Below are 22,413 nucleotides of genomic sequence, written 5' to 3' on the forward strand. Positions count from 1 at the left end.
CACACTGATGTGCAGGTGCTCCAGGATGTCATGCCGCTGACATCAATGAAACTGCTCCTTTGAGAATGCGGGTTCTCTATGTCACAGGGCAGGGTTCCTTCCCCCAGGACGCCTCGCGGCAAACAGGCCTCACACGCTCCTGCGTAGGTCCAACGCCGTGTGCGTCATTCCCAATGTGCTACACAAGTGCTTGTTCTCCGGAGCATAAGGCTTTTCCCTTTTCCCTCAGCGCAGGGGGAGAGATCTCATCGCTTGGCGATCCGGGGCATCTCTGGCGCTTCCTCCCAGCCTCCCTTGCTTCCCTGTCTTGCGTTTAACAAGCTGAACCTCCTGGGCAGCTGTTCAATCATCCGGTCCGTAACTGATCGTCTCCTCAGTTTGGCCCATGTGGGGGTGCTTGGGAAGTGCAGTGACAAGTCAGCCTTAGGTGACTCACAACCTACCAGCCCCTTGTTGGGACTTACTGGTACAGCACCCAGGGGCCTTGGGTTTCCCAGAACATTTCCCCTGGCTAGAGTGAAATGATCCCCAGGGGAACAATTCTTTTTGCATCTCCTGCATTCATTCTCCCTTCCTGAGCTGAGTTTGCTCTGCGGACTCGGAGGAGAAGGGGATATTGTATGCGCACTCTCAGTGTGGTACCAAAGCAGCGGTGGTGCACGCCGATGTGTTTGCTGATCAACGATGCGATACGGCACCGGTATATTTCAAAGCGTGATCCAGTAAGTTCATAACAACCCGGTGAGGGCAGCCCAGGTGGATGAAAGCAGCCTGTTGGCGGTGCAGTGCAGTTTGACAGGTACTGAGTTCTTGGCAAATGCTGCATGCACATCACAAGCTCCGATTGCTGCTAATGTTGTTCTACCTCCAGCTGTCCCACCACGAAGCCCATGTGCTGATCCTGTGTGCAAACGAGAATGGAAGGGCTCTGCTTTTGTCTCTGCCTCCCGGCTCCACCCGCCATCCCCTCTCCAACAGGGCTGAACCACCATCCCTGCAAACAGCCAGCCAGAAGCTCTTGCCTCCCCCTGGATGGGGAACCTTATGCTCAGTTTAAACCCTGTTGCCATTGAATAACCCCAATCATTAGTACCTCCTTGCAGCCGAGAGTTCTGTAGATGTCCTCTCCCTCCCCTTCTCCTTGCTTGCCTATCCATGTGCTCTCCCTACCAGAGAGGGCGTTGTCTTGAGCTTTCTGGCAAGACGCAGAGCTTTCCAGCCAATGACCACACTGTGCCTCAGTTTCCCCATCTGTAAAATAGAAGTAATAGTCACCTCTGAAAATTTCATTGCCATCCTCTCAGAGTAGGCACTGTCAGTGCAAAGGGTAAGTAGTCACACTTGAACCACCCATCTGTTTTTATACAAACTCCCATTAACCCCAATGACTGTTGTTGTTTTTTATATCTGTATTGTGGTAGCAGCTAGAGGATTGCCCTCCCCTCCTCCTTGTGCTAGACACTGTACAGACATTTACCAAAGAGATAATCTTTGCCCGACAGAGTTTGTAATCTAAGTGTAAGGCCAGAGACAACAGACAGCTGTGTACATGGAACAATGGCAGGCCATGGCCCGTTAGTATAAAGACACAAGGTGGCACTGACGAGAGATTCCGCTGCCTGATCTTTGTCCATGGAGCCTGCACAGAGAGCTCGTCAATGAGCAGCAGCAATGGTTTTAAACGATACTATCCCGCTGCAGAACAAAACATTCGCGCGGCGTTTGTTTTCCCCAGTGCATTTTGAAGTGAGTTATACCCGCGAATGAGCTGCTATCGTTCTAAATGTTTGCATCGCCTCACAGAAGATGCATTTTTGGAAAGACAACCGAATTAAATCGTTGGGTGGATGTGTGTGTGTGTATTTGTTTGTGGGCGGAGGTGTGGTACTTTCTCCTTTTGTTGTGTGGCAGCAGCTCTCTATATAAATAGCTCTCTAAATATTGCGTCTTCTGTGAGCACTGCATTGTATTTCAGGGACAGAGAGATCCTAACGCATAATGCTGTAATGTTATTACTGCAGTTTTCTCAACACGCTAGTGATAGAGAAAATGTGGATGCTTCTCTGTATAGTACAAATACAATTGCAAATAGGAGTAAATGAACGCATGCTCTGAGTGTACTGAGCAAACTGAGACATTCAATATATAATGGCCAGATGTCCATATGATCATTCAGCGCCTCCTGTGGTCTTAGACTGTCCGTTATAAAACACTGCCCATTTAGGGTGTAGAGCAGTGGTGGGCAAACTACGGCCCGGGGGCCACAACTGGCCCTCCAGTCGTTTTAATCTGGTCCTTGAGCTCCCGCCAGGGAGCGGGGTCGGGGTCTTGCTACATTCTGCACAGCTCCCGGAAGGAGGGGCATATCACCACTCCAGCTCCTATGCGTAGGGGCAGCCAGGGGTCTCTGCACACTGCTCCTGCCCCAAGCGCTGCCCTGCAGCTCCCATTGGCTGGAAACTACAGCCAATGGGAGCTGCAGGGGTGGCACCTGCGGACAGGGCAGCGCGCAGAGCTGCCTGGCTGCGTGTCCACATAGGAACTGGAGGGGGGGGCATGCTGCTGTTTCTGGGAGCTGCTTGAGGTAAGCGCCACCTGGAGGCTGCCCCTTGGTCCCAGCCCGGAGCACCCTCCTGCACCCTGAACCCCTCATCCCCAGCCCCACTCCAGAGCCCGCACCCCAGCCTGAGCCCTCCCGCCCTCCAACTCCCAGTTTCATGAGCATTCATGGCCCACCATACATTTCCATAACCAGATGTGGCCCTGCAAACCTCTGAGGATCTGGGCCTTTGCACTCCCCATGGTACCTGTTGCTGGAGCACAGTACACGAACGGAGATGGTGCAATGCTCAGAGACGTATCCCAAATGTCCACAACTCATTTATTTACAGTGAGAATAGGGCGGCTATTCAGCACGTTGCCTTTTATGCCCAAAGTTGCTAAGATGTGAGACGTAGGGCCCTTTATTCTCGTGAGTAATCCTCGCTCGTGCAAGGGGTCCTGTTGAAATTATTGGGACAGCGTGGGTAAGTGTCTGCGGGATCAGACTGTAATTGCCTTTCCAACAAACAGCTCCGTGGTTTTTACCCTTTTGCTTGCCTCACTCCTCTTTATGACGCAGCAAACTGAAAACAATCAAAGTGCAACTTACTGAGCCAAAATCCATCCTTACTTACACTCACGCAACATCACGGGAGTGTAAATGACAATAAGATTTGTCCCATGGTGCTTCTGAGCCAAAATATGTGACTTTTATTTTTGCTTTGAAATAAAATGTGCACGTTATGCTTTGATGGATCAGGCCAGCTTCTTTGCCAGCTGGGACTAACCCATGTGACTTCACTTGAATTGTGGATTTGCATTGGAAAGCAGAATCTGGACTATTTTTTTCCAGTTTACTTTGCCTTCCATTGACGCGTTGATGTGCGTTATGGGGGTTCTCTCTGTATTCCGCTCATGGAGGATCATCCCATTTGATGCCCTTTACTGCAGTTTGCGGGGTTACATTTATGAAGATCTGTGAATTGAGAGCATTTTCAAACCTGCTGTTTCCTAATTTTGTGGCTTCTTTATGTTTTCTAACAAGTATATTAGCGAGTCTTGCAATATGATGTACACTTCCAACAATAGCTGTCTCTAATGATAGGGTTGCTTCTGATGCTTTGTATTTTAGTGTGTTTTCCCCCATTTGATTGGCATTACAATTCATATTTTGAACTACATGAAAGTTATCCAAACACCTGCAGCTCGGTTGTCTTATAAGTTCTGCATGTATCTTCTCCTCCGTCTATTTTTCCCTCGTTACACATGACCATTTTATTGTCACGACACAGCTTGATGCAGTCTCATTAAAGAAGAAAAGGAAATGAACTACGGCCTAGAGCCAGTCAACCAGGTAGCACTTTGAACAGAAGCGCTCTCTGTTGGATAATGTGTAAAGGATATAAGGGCTACTGCATCAGTTCCTTTAACCCAGAAAGTCTAGTTAGGGCAAATCTGTGTGTGATTAACATATAATACAAAGAGCAACAACGTTGGCAGCTAACTTTGTTTTCCTTTCTTTCTACTCTAGTGGGAACCATATATTCCAGGGGCTTGCAGCTGGTATAGCAGTGAATGAGAATGGAAGAGGCCAAATAATAGGTATATAATTTAAAACCAGCTTTGTTATGCATGATGGACAGTGTTTCCTAATGGGCGTCAGGCTTCTAAGTCATACTTAGATGCATCTTTCTTGCAAAGTTATTTTTGTTTTAGACTCGGTGGCTGAGTGCAAACTCTATTGGAATCAGCCTTAGACTTAGATCATCAGTCCATACGCCAATAAGGGAGGGTGTAGGCATGTCTTTTCTGTATTGTTTCACTGGAATCATTGGTCTCTCCTTGGCACTGTTTGTTCATAGAGCTGTGCTATGGAAGCATCATTCCAGATTAACTGTATTTTTACTCGTCCAGTATTTGGTTGTCACGGCGAGCTTGAATCGTCAACGTTATTCTACTTCAGTGGCATCTTGAAGTTGTTTCCCCTAGCAATTGTTCTGCTTAACATATACGTGTGAAGGAGAGAGGCTAATTATGTAGAACTGGTGATATTCCTAAGATGCTGAATACACTGCTGCCCTCCGTTTGCAGTTATGGACAGTAACTGTACTTAATTAAATCTTTTATGTTGTTCCATAGGGCAAGATTATAATTGTTGCCCTATTTTCCATCAGAAAAAAGTAAATACAAATCCACCACTATGGACTTTTTAAAAAAGTTAATATGTTGCTAAAAAAGCCTGAATTGCTCCCAAGAGACAGTGCAGGATAAATACTCACTAGAACGTAGAAGATAGTAATAGTGTGGCTCACGCTAAAATTAAATCTTTTCTTTTGTTTCAAAAGACAGAAGCAGTAATCTGCTTCTGCTGTAACCATTGGTCCTGTCTCCAGCCATTGTTGCTCTTGCATCTCCTTTTCCTGTGTTGTTGCTCTACTGAGCTGGGTCAGGCCCCTCTGTGATTGGGTAGAGAACGGTGCTTATCCAGGCCCAATCCTGTGAATCCGGTTAACTTCGCCAAGAGCAAATTCAGGCCAGTTATATGGGATGATTTGCAAACAAAAAGAGGTGAAATTTGCTAAATAAATGGTGGGTGAAATCCTGGCTTCATTCTAGTCATTTTGCTTTTGACTTCACTGGGGTCAGGATATAATTCGATGTGTTTTTGTGAATTTACTCAGTTCAGCTGTATGTGCGTCATTTCCGCACTTCCCCAGCTGGGTTCTTCTGCCCCTGTTACAAACACGCACTTTGCTTTTCAGCTTCTTTGCTTTTCAGGACTTCCCAGCAGTGTGTGTGACTGTCAGATGTATAATTGTTTAGCAGCTACGCCCCGGGGATGGACTGTGCATAGGAACACAGCACGGCCTCCGTTCTTTCAGTGGGGCTCTCTGGTGATTTTTCTCTCTCCTGCTCTGTGTTAGAAAACGTCATTCGTGAGAACCAGTGGGGAGGGGTGGACATCCGGCGCGGGGGTGACCCTGTCCTTAGGAGCAACCTGATCTGCTGTGGCTACTCGGATGGAGTGGTCGTGGGAGAGAGAGGCAAGGGGCTCATCGAAGGAAACACCATTTACGGTAAGAAGCCAAAAATATGGAAAATGCCTTGGGCTCCTGCCCTCAGCTCTCCACGTCCTACTGTGCTGTCCCCCACCTTTTGCTTAATCAAGGGTCCTGTGCAGCTTTAGAGTTGGATTCCATGCTGAGCAAGGGCAGGGGAGGTGGGAAGGAAGTCAGTTATGGCTCCCTGATTCTCTGCCCCAGCACAACTAAGAGCAGCCTAGGTGCTACTCTAACTTGTGCCAGCAGGCTGTGGTCCTCAAGGGACAATACCCTAGCTGGGGATAGCCACTCCTCCTTCCCTCTCCCTGTCCCTAACACAACCCTTGTGCCAAGGGAAGGGTCCCTGGTGATGAGGGGAGCTGGCTGTGTGTCCACTGGACTCCTTTAAACTGGGGGAATCCATGATGGGGGACTTGCAGCCAATCTCCACTCCCTTTGTCCTGCCTTGGTCTGACATTCTGGGGACTATCCAGACCGGTAAGAGGTTCTCTCACCACCTTCCCTGTACCTTCAGGGGCCTTGGTGCTCTGAAAATTCCTTTTAGAGTAGCAGCCATGTTAGTCTGTATCTGCAAAAAGTCCACAATCACAAGGTCTCACCCCGACTCTCACCAGCCTAGCTACTTCTGGCAGGTTGTTGCCAACAGCCCTTCCAGTCCCATCTCCTCAAACCCAGCCTCCCCAAGTTCTTAAGTACCAGACGCTCAGCCCGTTCCCCTCTTGTTCATGGTCTGTGCAGCCCTCCTGTTATCAGCTTGCTTTGGCACAGACACTCCATGCACAAGTACTCCTGTTTTCTTTCCATGCAGTTTGTGCAACAGAGACCTGCTTGGGGAGAAAAACGGCAACTGGAGGGGTTCTGCCATCGCTGTAAATTAATCCACCTCCCTGAGAGATGGAGACTAGGTTGACGGAAGAATTCTTCTGTCCATCTAGTGCTGTCTACATCAGGGGTTAGGTTGGCGTAGCTACATTTCTCGGGGAGGTGGGTTTTTAACATCCCTGAGAGACGCAGCTAGGCCAATGTACGTTTCCAGTATAGACCAGCCCTTCGTTCCCGAACGCTGGGGTTTTCTTTGCAGCTTTGAGCTGTTTCTGTTTGCTTGCATAGTTCCTCATTGCTTTTTTTCCTGGGCTGGACAATGGCTAAGTGCTTGGCGCCGCCCTGGTCTGGCTGTGAGATGCTGCCGAAGTTGTACCACGTTTAAAACTACAATTTTCCACATGCATTCTGAACAGTCGTTACGGTTATGTTCAGTGTATTCCAAGCTTTCGTAAAGATCTTACTTGCTATACGTTCATTGTACGATAACACAGCATGCAATCCGTTGGTTTAACTGCTTATTTGGGGGGGGTTTAAACCTTTTGTTCTCCCCTTGGGGTGTCGAGACCCTGATTGTCATGCTTGGAGCCTGCCCTGAGGGAGTGGATTGGACAGGGAATCTGTTCCTTTGTGTAGAATGATGTATCCCTAGGGATAGGTGTGTACTGCAGGGGCTGCAGAACAGCTGCTAATGGCCAGCTCTCACCTCACACCAGTGCTGCTGTCTTTATGTCTCAAGCCTTGGGAAGACTTCTCTAGGAAAAGTCCCTGGCCACCCAAAGCTGAGAGCTGTGGTCCAGTTGGGCAACAATTAGCCTGTTTTGGGCTATAGGAGGTCCAGAAACGAGTGTTATCTGGGATCAGTGGTGGGAGTGATAGGAGAACATACAGATTAATAGGAGAATAGGGGAATTCAAATGAGAACAGCAGGTCCCTTTAGGTGAAAGAAAAGGGGAGAGAGTAAATATGCTCTGGCTTGTTAGTTGCGTTTTTAAAATTAAATGCTCAGTTTGGAGCAATAAATAAATCCCAGTTTCACAGGATCAAAATGAAACGGCGGCACATATGAAAAGCTGTTAGAACCCCAGGTATGAGCTCCTGTGCCTTGCACCGAGTATGTACAGCCTGACCCAAAGCCCTTTGAAGTCTGTGGGAGTCATTGTGTTGACTGCCGTGTGCTTTGGATTGGTCCCTTAACAAGGAGGGAGGCAAGAGGTGAAGCAGGAATTAGGGCTAAAGGGACAGGAAAGGAGGAGCAAAGACAACAAGCCTCTAACTGGGGAGTGCAGGGTGACAGTTTCCTATTTTTAGTAGGTTTATTATTTCAGTAATGCCCCTTGTGATGTATGTGCATTATTAATAACAAGCTCTTATCTAGCACTTTTCATTAGCAGGTCTCAAAGTGCTTTACAAAGAAGGTGAGTATCATTATCCCCATTTTACAGCTAGGGAAACTGAGGCACCGCGAGGGGAAGCGACTTCCCCCAGGTCACCCAGCAGGCCACGGGCAGAGCTGGGGATAGAACCCAAGACTCCTGAGTCCTAGTCCAGTGCCAAGATCACGCTGCCTCACTGACTATGTAAACCCATAGTGAGATTATTTAGCGAGCTGTGTGGTAGAGGTGACTACAGTAGAAGTAAAGGGATGTGATTAGGAAAGAGAAAAACGAGGTTGACTCCTTGGGAAAACTCACCTCTGGAGGCTGTAGTATGATCTTGCAGGGGCAGTGGTAGAAGATGCATTCCCTGAGACTTTCAAAACCTTACTAGAAAAGGAAATAACCATTCACCAGCAGGGGAAAGGCATGAAACTTAATAGGTCTTTCCCTATTCTAGCTTCTCGGCTGCAAGATGATGAATGGTAAAGCAGCTGTTCCAATATGCATACTTGGTGCTGATGCCATGAGCTGGAATTAGAAGCCTCTATATGCTGCGGTGGGGGCAGAAAAGGAATAAGGAGAAAGGGAGGCAAGTTATCTGGTGTAGAAGGTCCTCTGCAAGCAGAACTTGGACCCATAGGCACTGACTTTTATTTTTCCCGGGGGGTGCTCCACCCTCTCTCCACCCCAAAACTCTGCCCCACTCCACCCCTTCCTCAAGGCCCCGTCCTTGTTCCACCTCTTCCTGCCCCTGCTCTGCCCTCTCCCCCGAGGCCCCATACCAGCTGCCAAACAGCTGAACGACAGCCCACTGAACAGCTGCGGCTGGTGGGTGTTGAGCACCACACTATTTTTTCCCATGGGTGCTTGAGCGCTGGAGCACCCACCGAGTCGGTGCCTATGCCTGATTCTCTCCTCACTTGTTGCAGTGTAAATCAGGAGCAACCCCAGTGAAATCAGTGGAGTTACACTGGTATAAAATTAATGAACCACAGGTGGTTCACCAGCCTGGGAAGCAGTCTAATGAGTGGCGCTGGGTTCGCCAGCAGATATAAACCCAATCTGACAAGCCAGAGAAGGCACGTCAGACTGGCAATGCCAGCAGGAGTCTGAAACACGTCTTGAGTTGAAGAGGATACTAAGCAGGGGTGAGTCTAGCTGGCATAGCTATCCTGGCAAAGGCACTGTAGTGTAAACAAGACCTGCATTAACCATGTTTTTGGTTAATTTCCCTTGATTCTTGAGGAAGAGGTTAGTGAGGGGGCACGATTGGAGGGCACTTGTGGGAGGGGGATGATCTGCCACTTTAGCTACCAGCTCTGCCCTCTTCCTGGCTCCACCATTCCCCCGGTTGGGCGGGAAGGGCCATGGGAAGAAAGGGGGATGGTAACTGATGGGCTGTGAGGAGCACATCCACCAGCTGGAGGCAGGAAGAGGAATAGCAGGGAGCCCCAGACTTCGGACCTACTTCAGGGAGCTAATGAAGTGAGCTGTAGCTCATGAAAGCTCATGCTCAAATAAATTGGTTAGTCTCTAAGGTGCCACAAGTACTCCTTTTCTTTTTTTCAAAATTTTCAGCGAGTCGAAAAGTGGAACAGAAAATCATTTCAGGTGTAATGAAGTTTTGTCTCTTTCTTGCATGGCATTTTTTTTGTTTTGTTTCAATTTTGACCATTTTCATGTGGGGTTTTTTTTTAATTCTTTTAAGTAAAACAAAAGGAAATGTCAAAACGCCAAGTCATTTCAAGGTGAAAAATGGAAATGGTTCGATTTTTTTCATAATTTATTTTCAGGGGCTTCTTTCTGACTGAAACCATTTGGTGAAACCGAGACAAATTCCCGAAACGTTCTGGTGTCATCAAACTGCATGGTTTGCTGAAAAAAAGTTTTGCCTGAAAAATTGCACCCAGCTCTGGTCTGCACAGGGCCTAGGCCAGTGGGGCCAGCCCATGGTTGGAGCCTGGCTGTTACTCTTTGGTCTGTCTCTGCATGTTGCAGGTAACAAGGGCTGTGGCATATGGATAATGTCATCCAGTCTCCCTCACATCACAAACAACCGAATTTGCCACAACAGCATCTACGGGGTGGCCGTGTTTTGCCGCAAAGATGATGCCAACAACTATCTCGCCAACCAAGGCGGCAATGAGAACTTCAACGACGAGGGTGAAGCTGCCAGCTGGGAGAATGATTTGGACAGCGAGGATGAGCGCTTCACCTCCCGACGGCCCATCAGCGTGGCACTGGTGGAGTCCAACAGCATCAATCACAATGGAGGTGAACGTGGTCCCAGCTGCTTGGGCCTGCCCCAAACATGCTGTCCAGGGGCTGACTCCATCCCCGCACTGAGTCCCCGGAGAGATGTGCTCGGGGTCTCCTGGGACTGCGGAGATCACAACCACAGTAACCGTGCAGCTCTGAGTATGATGGAGCAAGACGAATATGGAGGAGCAGACTGATGCCTGCTAGGGGAGTGATGCCTAGCAGTGGTAGCCCCCTGGCACTGCCTTGCAGAGGATAAATTCAGTCTCTAAACCAGGGACTGGATTTTCTCCAGTGCTGCAGCCATTTTATATAGGCTGCAAAGGGGGTGGAAACAACCATTGCAGGATTTCCATCACTGGGATTTTCCTCTCTGGGCATATCCCAGTAGAACCATGTTACACCAGGCCCTGGCAGCCCCCAAGGTTGCAGGGTGGAAAGGAGTGTGTGGCTGGAGTGCATTGTACTCCAGCTGTATATGAGCCCCGCAGAGAGTCTTCAGAGGGCCATTATATGCTGGTGAGGTTTACAGCAGCCATTGGGCTGTTCTGGGTTGTGCTGAAGCCAGAGAGGGCACTGGTCTGGGCAACAATTCAGGAAGCACAAAGGTAGTTTAAAGCCACTTTCTTCACCCCCTGCAGAAAAGGAGCAGGTACTCAGGAAGCGAGAAGGCTGCAGGGCCTATGGGTTCATCCCTTTCGAAGGGAGATGGAGAAAAAGCTTTTGCGTAGGGAGCAGCGTTGAGGAGCTCCAAAGCGAGCCCCACCTAGAATTCCTTGGATGGAAAGTTGATTCCTGCAAGAGGTTAATTGCTGGAGCTTGTCTGTGGGGGGCAGGACAGGTGACGGGAGTAGTAGCAGAAGATCAGGAAGACATGGGAAACCACAGCTGGGGTATGTAAAATCCCTCTCTTTACAGCCCTGAATAAAGGGTCAGCTTGAGTCTCAGGAAACCAGAGATGCCGCTACATTAATGAACCCTTGGGCAGCGTCTATATTACTCCTATGCCAACTGGTAGCTCTCAGTTTCTATCATAGCTGTCATTTCTGTGCTCAGTATTGTACAGTATTGTTGCCCTCTCCCATTCCGGAGTCTGACCAGTTCAGTGCTGACATCATAGAATCATAGAATCATAGAATATCAGGGTTGGAAGGGACCCCAGAAGGTCATCTAGTCCAACCCCCTGCTCAAAGCAGGACCAATTCCCAGTTAAATCATCCCAGCCAGGGCTTTGTCAAGCCTGACCTTAAAAACCTCTAAGGAAGGAGATTCTACCACCTCCCTAGGTAACGCATTCCAGTGTTTCACCACCCTCTTAGTGAAAAAGTTTTTCCTAATATCCAATCTAAACCTCCCCCACTGCAACTTGAGTTTGAGACATCCTGGAGTTTGTCACGAGAGCCGTGCAAAATTTCTGTAGTTTGTGAACTAGCCTGGCCTTGGGATTGTGTTACAAATGTCAAACCCACCCTGCTTTGTCCAAAGACAGCCTGTCAAGGCTAATTCCCCACTCTGGCACTTCAAGTGCAGAAGGTGGGGGCCCGCAAAGATTCTAAAAATTAATACTGGCCACTCCAGGCTTGTATTAAACTCCCAAGGTTACAGCTTTTCTCTGACCTTGGCTTGGTAAACGCTGCCACCACCCCAGTGAAAAACTGCCTCTTGCAAATCCTGGAAAAACTCACTTTGGAAGTTTTCCCTGAGGCCCCTCGGCTTTTCCACCCCTCCCTTGGGGAAGCCAAAAAAGAAAACAAACAAAAGGGAATCCCAGCTGTTATCACCAGCTAATTAAATAACATATGCACTGACCTTTTAAGACACAAAACCAATCAGGTATTTTTTTAAAAAGGCAAATTTTATTAAAAACAAAAAGAAAGAAAATACATCTGGAATTTAGGCTATTGCTAGATTTTAAAAGAGCAATTAGAAAAATTAGGCACCCAAACTAGCTTTCTTGGGAGTTCAGCTTAAAGGTTACAAGCAACAAAAGCATCTGGGGTGAGCACAGAGGAGTCCACAAGCCTTACAGATAATAAAAGAAATAAACCTGATTGCTTCTATCTAAACATTCCCTGTCCCAATGAATCCTTCTAGGTATGGAAGATGATTTTTCATACCTGGTTCAAACTTTACACAGCATTCCTGCTGCCCCCGTCTCTTCAGCCCAGCGAGAACAACAGAGAGACAGAGGGAAAGCTTTTTTCCCATCTTAAAAAGCTCTAGCCTTCCCACTGGCTCTTTTGGTCAGGTGCCCACTCCTTTTCTTTTACCTGTGGGCTTGTTAACCCTTTACAGGTAAAGCAAGCAGAGACCAGACACCAAGAGGCACTTTATAGCTAACTGGCTGGCTGGGTGTCCATAAAAGGGAGCTCTCCCCCCCCTTTCACTTATCACACGGCCTCAGAGTCGAGGCTCGCTGATCCTTAGCACAAACCTGAGTGCCGGTTAGCCTGAGTTTCTCTTGGCATTTTGGGGTTTATGCCAGTCCAGAACTCGGGGTGTTGAACGGTTAAGCACATTCAGAGTTTCCCAATCACAGGCTCGTGGAAGACTTGTTTCTCTGGCTGCCCAGCAGATCCAGTTGCTTTGCCTGCCCTGTTTTATTCCCTCAGACGAGTTCACTGACTTCTTTCCCCCTCTTTTGCAGCCGCTGGCTTGTACGTCAAGAGCAGCGAAGCACTTAACATCATAGCCAACGCCATCCATGCCAACCACGACAGCGGGATTGCTGTGTTACAGAGCAGCCAGCTCACACGGATCACCAACAACAGCATCTCCTGCAACAGCCTCGAGGGGGTGCTGATCGAAAGCGAGGCCAGAGTGGAGCTACGTGGCAATGGCATTTATGACAACAGCAGCCACGGCATCGCCTCCAAGGGTGACGGGGTCGTCGTTGAGAACGACATCATAGGCAACCGGGGATGTGGCCTCCGGTTGTTACAGACTGCAGACATGAAGGTGGGTGTTCAAACAAATCCTAGATTCCAAGACCAGAAGGGACCACTGTGAGCATCTACTCGGACCTCCCGTGTAATACAGTCCTGTTTGTTCTCTACTAGAGCACATCTTAGAGGAAAACCATCCAATCTTGATTTAAAAATAGCCCATGATGGAGAATCTATCACCATGTTCCCATGGTTAACTGGTCCCATGGTTAATTATTCTCACTGTTTAAAAATGTGCCCCTTATTTCCAGTCTGAATTTGTCTCTCCTGAATTCATTAGGCTGGATGGATTGGTGCACTAGGAGGAAACCAGACCTGGGTTCAGTGCTGGTGTCAATCCCAGAAGAATGGTCAAAGTCCGTAGGTCTTAGCTTCTATTCTTTGGATTTGTAGTGAAAGCTGCTAGTCATTTGTAGCATCACTAAGGTAATCAAAGGGAAACAGGAGCAGCGAGAATTCATCCTCCCTTCACAGGAGAGCAGAGCAGCACTGCTCATGTGCAGCAACTCTGTTGCTTAACAAACATGCATGTCGGAGAGGCTAGGAGATTGTGAACGAGAGAATTCCCATTGATGGAATATACTTGTAATGATAGTAATAGTACTTCACCCTTCTCATCAGCAGGTTGCAAAGCTCTTTACAAAGGAGGTCAGCATCATTATCCTCATTTTACAAGGGGGGAAACTGAGGCACAGAGAGGGAAGCGACTTGCCAGAGGTCACCCAAAATAGAGTCCAGCTCTCCAAAGTCCCTGTGCAGTGCTCATAAAAAGGATCAGACCTATGGTCCATCTAGCCCAGTATCCTGTCTTCCCACAGTGGCCAATGCCAGGTGCTTCAGAGGAAATGTACAGATCAAGGCAATTTTGAGTGATCCATCACCTGTCGTCCAGTCCCAGTTTCTGGCAATCAGAGGCTAGAGACACCCAGAGCACAGGACTGTGTCCATGACCATCTTGGCTAATAGCAATTAATGGACCTATCTTCCATGAACTTCTCTAATTCTTTTCTGAGCCCAGTTATACTTTTGGACTTTACAACATCCCCTGGCAATGAGTTCCACAGATTCTTCACACAACACACAGTCAAATACTTCCTTTTGTTTGTTTTAAACCTGCTGCCTATTAATTTCATTGGGTGACCCTGGGTATTTGTGTTATGTGAAGAGGCAAATAACACTTTCTTATTCACTTTCTCCACACCAGTCATGATTTTATAGACCTCTTTCATATCCCCCCTTAGTCATCTCAGAGCTGAACAGTTCCAGTCTCTCCTCATATGGAAGCTGTTCCATATCCCTAATCATTTTTGTTACCCTTTTCTGTACTTTTTCCTATTCAAATATATCTTTTTTGGAGATGGGGTGACCAGAATTGCACGCAGTATTCAAAGTGTGGGCATATCATGGATTTATATAGTGACATTATGATATTTTCTGTCTTATTATCTATCCTTTCCTTAATGATTCCCAACATTCTGTTTGCTTTTTTGACTGCCCCTGCACACTGAGTGGATGTTTTCAGAGAACTATCCACGATGACTCCAAGATCTCTTCCTTGAGTGGTAACAGCTAATTTAGACCCCATCATTTTAGATATACAGTTGGGATTATATTTTCCAGTGTGCCTTACTTTGCACTGAATTTCATCTGCCATTTTGTTGCCCATTCACCTAGTTTCATGAGATCCCTTTGTAACTCTTCACAGTCTGCTTTGGACTTAACTATCTTGAGTAGTTGTGTGTCATCTGCAAATTTTGCCATCTCATTGTTCACTCCCTTTTCCAGATCATTTATTAATATGTTGAATAGGTCTGGTCCCAGTACAGATCCTTGGGGGACCCCACTATTTACCTCTCTCCATTTTGAAACTGACCATTTATTCTTACCCCTTTGTTTCCTATCTGTTAACCAGTTACTGATCCATGAGAGGATCTTCCCTCCGATCCTATGACTTTTTACTTTGCTTAATAGCCTTTGGTGAGGGAACTTGTCAAAGGCTTTCTGAAAGTTCAAGTACAATGTATCCCCTGGATCACCCTTGTTGCCGGCACCCAGTGCCGAGAGGCTGAACAACAGCTTGAGTTGGTTCGTGACCCGGTGTGCTACACCCAATAATCACAACGGGGTGGAGAAGCAGAAAAGTTTATTTGAAGCTTCAAAAAGGTACAGGGAGAATAAAATCTCAAATCCTGCACAACAGAGCAGGAAGTTACACAGGCTTTTATACATCCTTTTTCCCAGCATACTTATCCAATAGCAAGCTGCTCCAAGTATCCATATAGCCAGCCAATCCAGTTCCCAGCTAGTTCCCTGATTCTCTGTATCATTTGTTAAACTATACATAAAGCTGCTTTATTCAGCATTGTTCTTTCATATCTCCCCTGTTTGGCCTTGCTTAGTTTCAGGCAGTCTGACTCTGCAACATACTGTTGCAGATTCTTAGCATAACTGCTGTGTGTGCCTCCAGGCGGGGGGGCCAAGGACACTTGGGCCTAGCACACAGAGCTGCTGCGAGTGCCTCCAGGCAGGAGGGGGTGGGGCAAGGACACAGGGGCCTAGTGCGAGGGGGCTTCATCGACACTTGTGGTCTTCCATCCCCTCGAGTTACCTAGTGGCCATGCCCCAGTGTTCCCAACACCCTTGTACAGAAGTTTGTTGACCCACTTAAAAAATGTTAATAGATTGGTGAGGCATGATTTCCCTTTATAAAAACCAAGTTGATTCTTCCCCTACAAATCATGTTCATCTATCTGCTAGGCCACACTTCTGATTAATAGCACATTTGTCACTCCAATGTTGATTTTTATTTTACTTTTCATACAGTGTTGTTCTGACTTTTCCCAGCATAGGTAGCTCTGTGATTATTCCTTGTATGTGGATAGACAATTGTCTTCCATGTGGAACCTATTTGCCATGAAAGAGAGCAACTGAGACAGTCAGAGACTGCGGTAGTCCCCTTGACTACAGTGGAGTGTCACTTTGCTTGTCTTTGGTACACTCTCTCTTTCTCCTCACCCACGTGCTTTATTTAGTTAGTTGCTCCACTGCCCTTGTTGTAGCCAAAATCCCTCCTAAAAGCCAAATGCAGCCCACGGAGTTCTGCAATATGGTCAACATTTGCTTTCATGTTTAGTGTATTGGTGTGGCTAATGGGGACTACAGATCCCAGCATGCATTGCTCCATGTCAGCCAAACACTCAAGCTGCTTGGAGCAAGAGGGAGCATTGCAGGTTGAGACCTCCAGAAACTGCAGGCTGGACCACTGCATTAAAAGCAGGAGTTGCTGCAGTTTGCTCCGATGTTTGCAAACTAGATGCAGCAATCCCACTCCTAGCGAGTTGCCAGTATTACCCTAAGGGTAAAAGGCACCTTTGTTCTAGTCTCTGGTGGGGTGAAGCCGCAGCAAGGTGCAGTACTAGTCTGTTGCGATAATCTTCACTGAAAAGGCCCCGGCAATGAACGCGCAGAGAGCTCTGAGGTTAGGTTAGAGAGATGAGTGCTCTCTCCTCTGTTCTGTTCACGAACCACTAACTCCTTCTGAAAAACATTCTGATCAGGGAGCTGTTGTTGTCTGGGCCTTAGGGAAAACTAGACCTATGGAAACCCTAATTATACTGCTCCCCAGATGCAAGTACCCCTAAAGGATTGAGGGAGAATTCAAATTGTCACGGGCCCCAGGGGACATTGATTGAAGCCCGGGCTGCACTAGTTGCTGTTGTTGTTTCCCATGAAGACTCTAGCAAGGATCTGTTACCTGTCCCGAGAGTCACATGAGAAGAAGTAAACAGTTTGCACTGCCCCTGGTGGCTCTGCCCAGGATAACAAGGATGACAGAGATTGGGACTGCTGCCCATGGGAGACGTTCAGCGGTGAGGGGATCCTAGTTCTAACTCAGAGCTTCCAGGGCCAGAAGGGATCATCTAGTCTGACCTCCTGCATAACACAGACCAGGGAACTTCCCCACAATAATTGCTGCAGTGGATCTTTTAGAAAAACATACACTCTTGATTTATAAATGATCACTGATGGAGACTCCACCACAACCTTTGGTAAAGTTCTAGCAGCGAAAGGTTTAACACGATCCAATGGCTGAAAGTAGCAGCTAGACAAATTCAGACTGGAAATAAGGCTTTAAATGTTTAACAGGAAGAATAATTAACCATTGGAACAACCCAACCTCTGGGTCCCTGGATCTCTGGGTGTTTTAAGCCTCTGGAGCCTGAATGGAGTGTGGTCACTGCCCCAGTCTTAGGGTCTCACAGCACACTTTTCTCTCTGAGACATGTAACCTGCAGTCCAGCTGCCTAGCCCCACTGGGCACAGCGCTGACCTTCAGAAAACACCATATTTAAACACACCATCTCCCAGAACTCCGTCCCCAGGTGTGAGCCTTCTGGGTTACAAGGACACCTTAAAAAATAGAATTAACAGCTTTCTAAATGTGACTCCTTCAAAGTTCTGTGAGCACATGAGAAACCATCGTGGAACTCTGTAACCTCCCGATTCCATCTCTCTCTGTTCTAGTCTGGCCTAAACATTGCCCCTTTGCTTAACTGTATTGGTCCTACTTGGACATTTAGCCCCCAGTTCATCAGTGCATTTAAGCCCTAAATCTGTGTCTAGTCAGCAAAGCACTTAGGTATGTGGTTACCGCTGAACATGTGCTTTGCTGAATAGGGATAGGTTGCTGAATCAGGGCCCTACACTTTAAGATCTTTGGGGTTTTGTTTTTATTGATGACAGGTTAATAGATATACTTAAGTACCATGTACAACTTCAGCACTTTATTTGATTAGATCATGGAAAAGGCCACCTGGCCCAATATTCTTGCCAGGTTGTGGTTGTGCCATGTTGGGATATTTCCCCTGCAGGTAACCAAGAACAGGATCCAGTCCTTTTGGGATTATGGGATTGTTATGCTTGACCAAACCAAAGGCCTGGTGCAGGAAAACCTGATTTTTCAAGGGAGGGCCAAGAAGACCATTTTGCAGCAGGTGTCGAATGCAGAAGATTGTATTGTGCAGAACAACAAACTCCTCACCTTCAAGAGCAAGTAAGCCCCTCGCGCCGCTCTTTAACAAGTCCCTTGGCCTAGAACAGCCCTTCCCAAAATGTGGGCAGTGACCCCTAGGAGAGGCCACGAGCTGGGGGCTTCAGGCCATGAGCCTGCTCCGCTTTCCTCCCCATCTTCTTCCATTGGGGCAGATTTGCTCAGCTACTCCAGGCACCGGCTCCTGCAGTGCCGAGCTCTGTGAGCTCTGTGAGGACCTGGAGACGGAGGCTGGAATCATCTCACTCCTGACCATGGGAAAACCAGGCTCCCCACTGGGGAGAAGCGAGAAGCTTGATGCACCTGTTCTAATGTCGGCCCCAAGAATGCTCTTCCATTGGCTCTCTCCTAGCAGGCTTGTTCTCAGATCTGGGTGTAGCCTCCTTTTGATTTCACCTGGCCTTTGAAGGGAGGTTGGAAGAGAAAGGAACAGCCTGATGTACCTGAGCGCACACCCCCGTTCCCCTGGTGGCGGGCGGCCCGTGAAACACCGACAGACAGACTAGTATTCCACTCTGAGCTGCTGCTTGTTAGAAGAGCTGATCTGAGTGGATTGTGCTTCTGAATTTGTTCCTGTAAAATCACCGGCAGTGCCCTCAGAGCCTGGGGCTGTCGCTTTCCATTGTTCTCAGTCAAACGAAAATCAGCACCACTCGGTGGTGGACGGGAAGGCAGACAATTCTTGTGTGGGTTGGGTGTATGTGTACAGTTCCAGGCCTGCACCCTTAGTGCATTCCTGTCTTGAGACCCAAATCAGCCGTGACTACTGAATCCCCAACAGCTTTCATTTCATCCCCAAACAAACCTGTTCTTTCACGTAACCAGTTTAGCCAGGGTTTCTTTATACAGATTCCAGAAGTACACTTTTCCACCGCCACTGTCTTTCCCTGACCCACCACATCCCCAAGACCTGCACTGCACTCACATGGAGAAAGTGGTTGAAAAACAGGGAACAAAATCACACAAATGTGTTTGGATCCCCCTCCCCTTTTTTTTTCTCATCAAAATTTGACATTTCATTGAAATTCCAAAATTTAACACACATTGTTCTGCCTGAGAGTTGGAACAAAGTGTGTGTGTGTGTGGGGGGGGATTTTCATAAATGTAATCAATTTACTTTCCCGTGTTTTCTTTTTCATTGAAATGCAAAATTCTGACACAGATTTTCTTTGACGTTTCCCAATTCCAAAAACATCAATCAGCTCTCGAGTCAGGACAATGGAGTCATTCCGCTGGCTGAGAAGGAAGCTCCTCCCCCTCCCCGATTGCTAATGGATGCTTCTGGGGTATTTTTTCTGTTTCTCCAGGTCTGACGTTGCATGGACCCTGGAGAACCCTCCAGCACGACCTCACATCGAAGGATCCACCCGAGGAACCTCCTCGGCAACAAACAGTCAGAAAGTTACCACCATGTCGACCAGAATAGCTGCACGGATGGACGGAGGCTGCCACAACAATGGGAGCATCTTCTGCACTATTCTTTGACTCGTGTGAGTTTCTTCACCTTTCCCTTAGGCTGGTGCCGCTGCAGAGAGCAAGCTGGGAAGGGTCTCTTGTGCCCATTCGTTGCAAGAAGCTTTCAGTGCGAGCTCTTCATTTTAATTCCTCCTCCTTTTATCGCTTTGGGATATTGCCACTCACGAAACAAGGTACACACGAAATCAACAGTGGCAGGAGCACATTGCCGTCGGCTTTTCGTTTCTCCTTCTTTGAGCCATTCTACCAATCTTATAGCAATTGCCAAGCAAATCAGTTGCCTCGGATAGACCACAATAATGCCAGAGTCTAGCCAGTTAGTGGCCTAGAAAAGGAACTTGGAATGAATTTTACTTTCCTGCCAGGAACTGGAACTGTTTCAGCCCAGAGGAAAGGCACAATCTGCCTGTTGCCGAGGCAGAATGAAAGGATCATTGCCGTTGCATGAAGCCGTAGACTGACTCCAAGCCCTTCAACTGGCCGGGCAAAAAACTAAACAGCAACAAAAACACCACTCAAAGTTCAGTCACAAGCAGGCAGAATGTGATGATGGCTTCTCTTTTTTTAAAGAGGGCTAAAAATACTCCATAGTGGCTTGCTGGGAGCCACCTGCACAGGGAAAAGGATGTAAAGAGTGCAGGGTTTTAGAAGCCGATAATATGTCCTGTGTAATCTGGTTTATCTCCAGGAAATAACTGCTCATAGCAATTCTGGCCTGCAGTGTAAGATTTGCTGCTGCATTTGTAATGCTCAAATGTCCAGGCCTCCTCTAAGTCCCAGTGTTGGAGACGATGCGTTAAGGCCCAGTCTGCAGTGGAGCTAAAATGGTATTGAACAATGAGGACCAAATACTAAAGTCAGGTTTCACACAGCACCTTTTAAATGCTAGGAGTCCATCTACCCTCGCTCCTTCATCCTTCCCTGACAGCGGTCATCAGCGATTGGTCTTCCTGAACCAATGCTGTGACCAGGATGAGAGACAAACATTTTCACTCCTGCCACTTAAAGAGTTTCTTGAAACTTCTCAAGCAGTGGGTCAGTGTCCTGCTGTAGACAGACCCCAAAGTGCTTTTGCAAGGATGAACTGGGTCCTGGGAGTTCAGCTGTGCAGGCAAGTGTGAAAGTCACAATGTGCTGCACCCCGTCGTGACTATAGCATGAGAAATCGGGATGACTCCAAAACGTTTTCTGCTGCTTACTCTTGGGAGGTGAGTAAGAAATATGCAAAGGGCTCTTCTTTGCCCCTGATCCCGTGGGCAGACGGGGCTCACCTGCATGATATAGAGTGGTCCTGTCTGTGCTCTTGAGATATAGCATTGTGACTCCAGGCCCAGCAAGGCACCTATCTAGGGCTGTTACAGTTTGGCAATAATGGAAGCTGAAGCTTTTTCTGCCTTCTGCAGGATGCTGGAATTACAGGGCAAAGGAGGGTGTTGCTCTTTCACATTTCAGCCTTTCTCACTTTGGGACAGAGCCTCAGTTAGTCTCGTTGACTTCAGTGGATTTATACCAGCTGGGGACCTTGATCCTTCTGTTCTTTTCAGGCAAGTTCTATGCTGGATCTTCTCTATTCACTTCACACTGTCTGTGAGACACATCCTGGTCCAGACCCCTTGCTGGTATAAATTGACATGATTCCACTGAAGAACCATTGACTCTATTAAAGTGAACGGAGCGATGCTGATTTACACCAGCTGAGGATCTGGCCTCTATGTTTTTGGGTTTTTTTAAGAAAAACACTTGTTTTATGTGAAAACTTTTGTAATTAAAAACTGTATATTACAACAATAAAGTGCTATATTTTAAGGGTTTTTTTTTAAACTCTTTTTTATTTTGCAAACATGAGGCAAACACTAGAATTTACAGGTAGTCACTGGCATTTTCCAGACATTAGTGAATAAGGGCCCAAATGTTTAAATGTGCCTTGTGATTTTGGGTGCCTGACCTGAGCTGCCTTAAAAGGGACCTGGTTTTCAGAAAGTGCTGAGCATCTGTCCTTTGAAAATCACATCCCATTAAGGCATCTCAGGTTGAGCACCCAAAACCAGTGTCCTGAAATCATTAGGTTTCAGAGTAACAGCTGTGTTAGTCTGTATTCGCAAAAAGAAGGTGCCACAAGTACTCCTTTTCTGAAATCATTAGTCACTTTTGCAAATATAACCAGTGTTACTGATTCCAGAGGTTCTCAATACTTGTCCACATGCCACAAACAGAGGTACATGACCTGCTTTTAAGAGAGCCACGTGACCTGCTTTTAAACAATAATATGAAAGTAGAGAAATGATTGACCAGAATCATTTAATACCTAACTTCCTCAGAGCAAGAGCTTGCATGCAAGGTCCCGTCAGCCTGTACCTGTGTGGCAATGTTCATTTCACACAGATCAGGCTCTGAGGGGATTTTCTGAGCTGTAGTAACTTAGTCAGACTCTTCTTTAAACTTTTCTGATTTTTAACATCCTATTTAATTCTCAGGCTTAATTCACACTTGTGGCTTAGATCCTCAACTGGTGTCGATGGGATTAGCACCCCTGGAATGATCAACCAGTCAAATTAGTGCTTGTGATACTCAGGCGTTGCAAGATCATGGGGCCAGATTTTCAAAGGTGTTTAGGAGCCTAAAGATCCCAGGGTGGGACTCTGACTCAGCGTTGCAACACATAGCATCTAGGCGCCCTGCTGCCTGGTGGAATCCACACCCCAAATGAGGCTCCCAGGCGACCTGTACAAGGTCCGGGGAGAACCAGGCACTTGAGAATGAGATCCACAGAATCCTGCACACTAAGCCATCTAAACAAACCAGTCAGAAATAGGGAAGAGAGGGGTGTGCCTAGGCCCTGCCCCTCTAAGGGCCTTGGATGCCTAACTCTGGGCCAGAGG

The 22,413-nt window shown here is 47.4% G+C and overlaps 1 protein-coding gene across 7 annotated transcripts in view; it reads left to right on the forward strand.

The window, feature by feature from the left end:
• The window catches only part of FBXO10 (F-box protein 10), a 78,894-nt gene that overhangs the window by 42,251 nt on the left and 14,230 nt on the right, over nucleotides 1–22,413 (forward strand). For 5 of the 7 annotated variants that reach the window (XM_073345729.1, XM_073345727.1, XM_073345725.1 and 2 more), the window contains 6 exons: nucleotides 4,073–4,143; nucleotides 5,466–5,618; nucleotides 9,803–10,078; nucleotides 12,711–13,021; nucleotides 17,880–18,061; nucleotides 19,366–21,343. In XM_073345729.1, coding sequence (XP_073201830.1) covers nucleotides 4,073–4,143; nucleotides 5,466–5,618; nucleotides 9,803–10,078; nucleotides 12,711–13,021; nucleotides 17,880–18,061; nucleotides 19,366–19,543 — 1,171 coding nt within the window. In that variant the 3' untranslated portion in view covers nucleotides 19,544–21,343. Of the gene's footprint in view, nucleotides 1–4,072; nucleotides 4,144–5,465; nucleotides 5,619–9,802; nucleotides 10,079–12,710; nucleotides 13,022–17,879; nucleotides 18,062–19,365; nucleotides 21,344–22,413 lie in introns of those variants that run through there. The other 2 variants (XR_012159142.1, XM_073345728.1) reach the window with 2 other exon arrangements.

This window comes from Lepidochelys kempii, chromosome 5, assembly GCF_965140265.1.
Source record: "Lepidochelys kempii isolate rLepKem1 chromosome 5, rLepKem1.hap2, whole genome shotgun sequence".
In the NCBI taxonomy this organism is placed as follows: Eukaryota; Metazoa; Chordata; order Testudines; family Cheloniidae; genus Lepidochelys; species Lepidochelys kempii.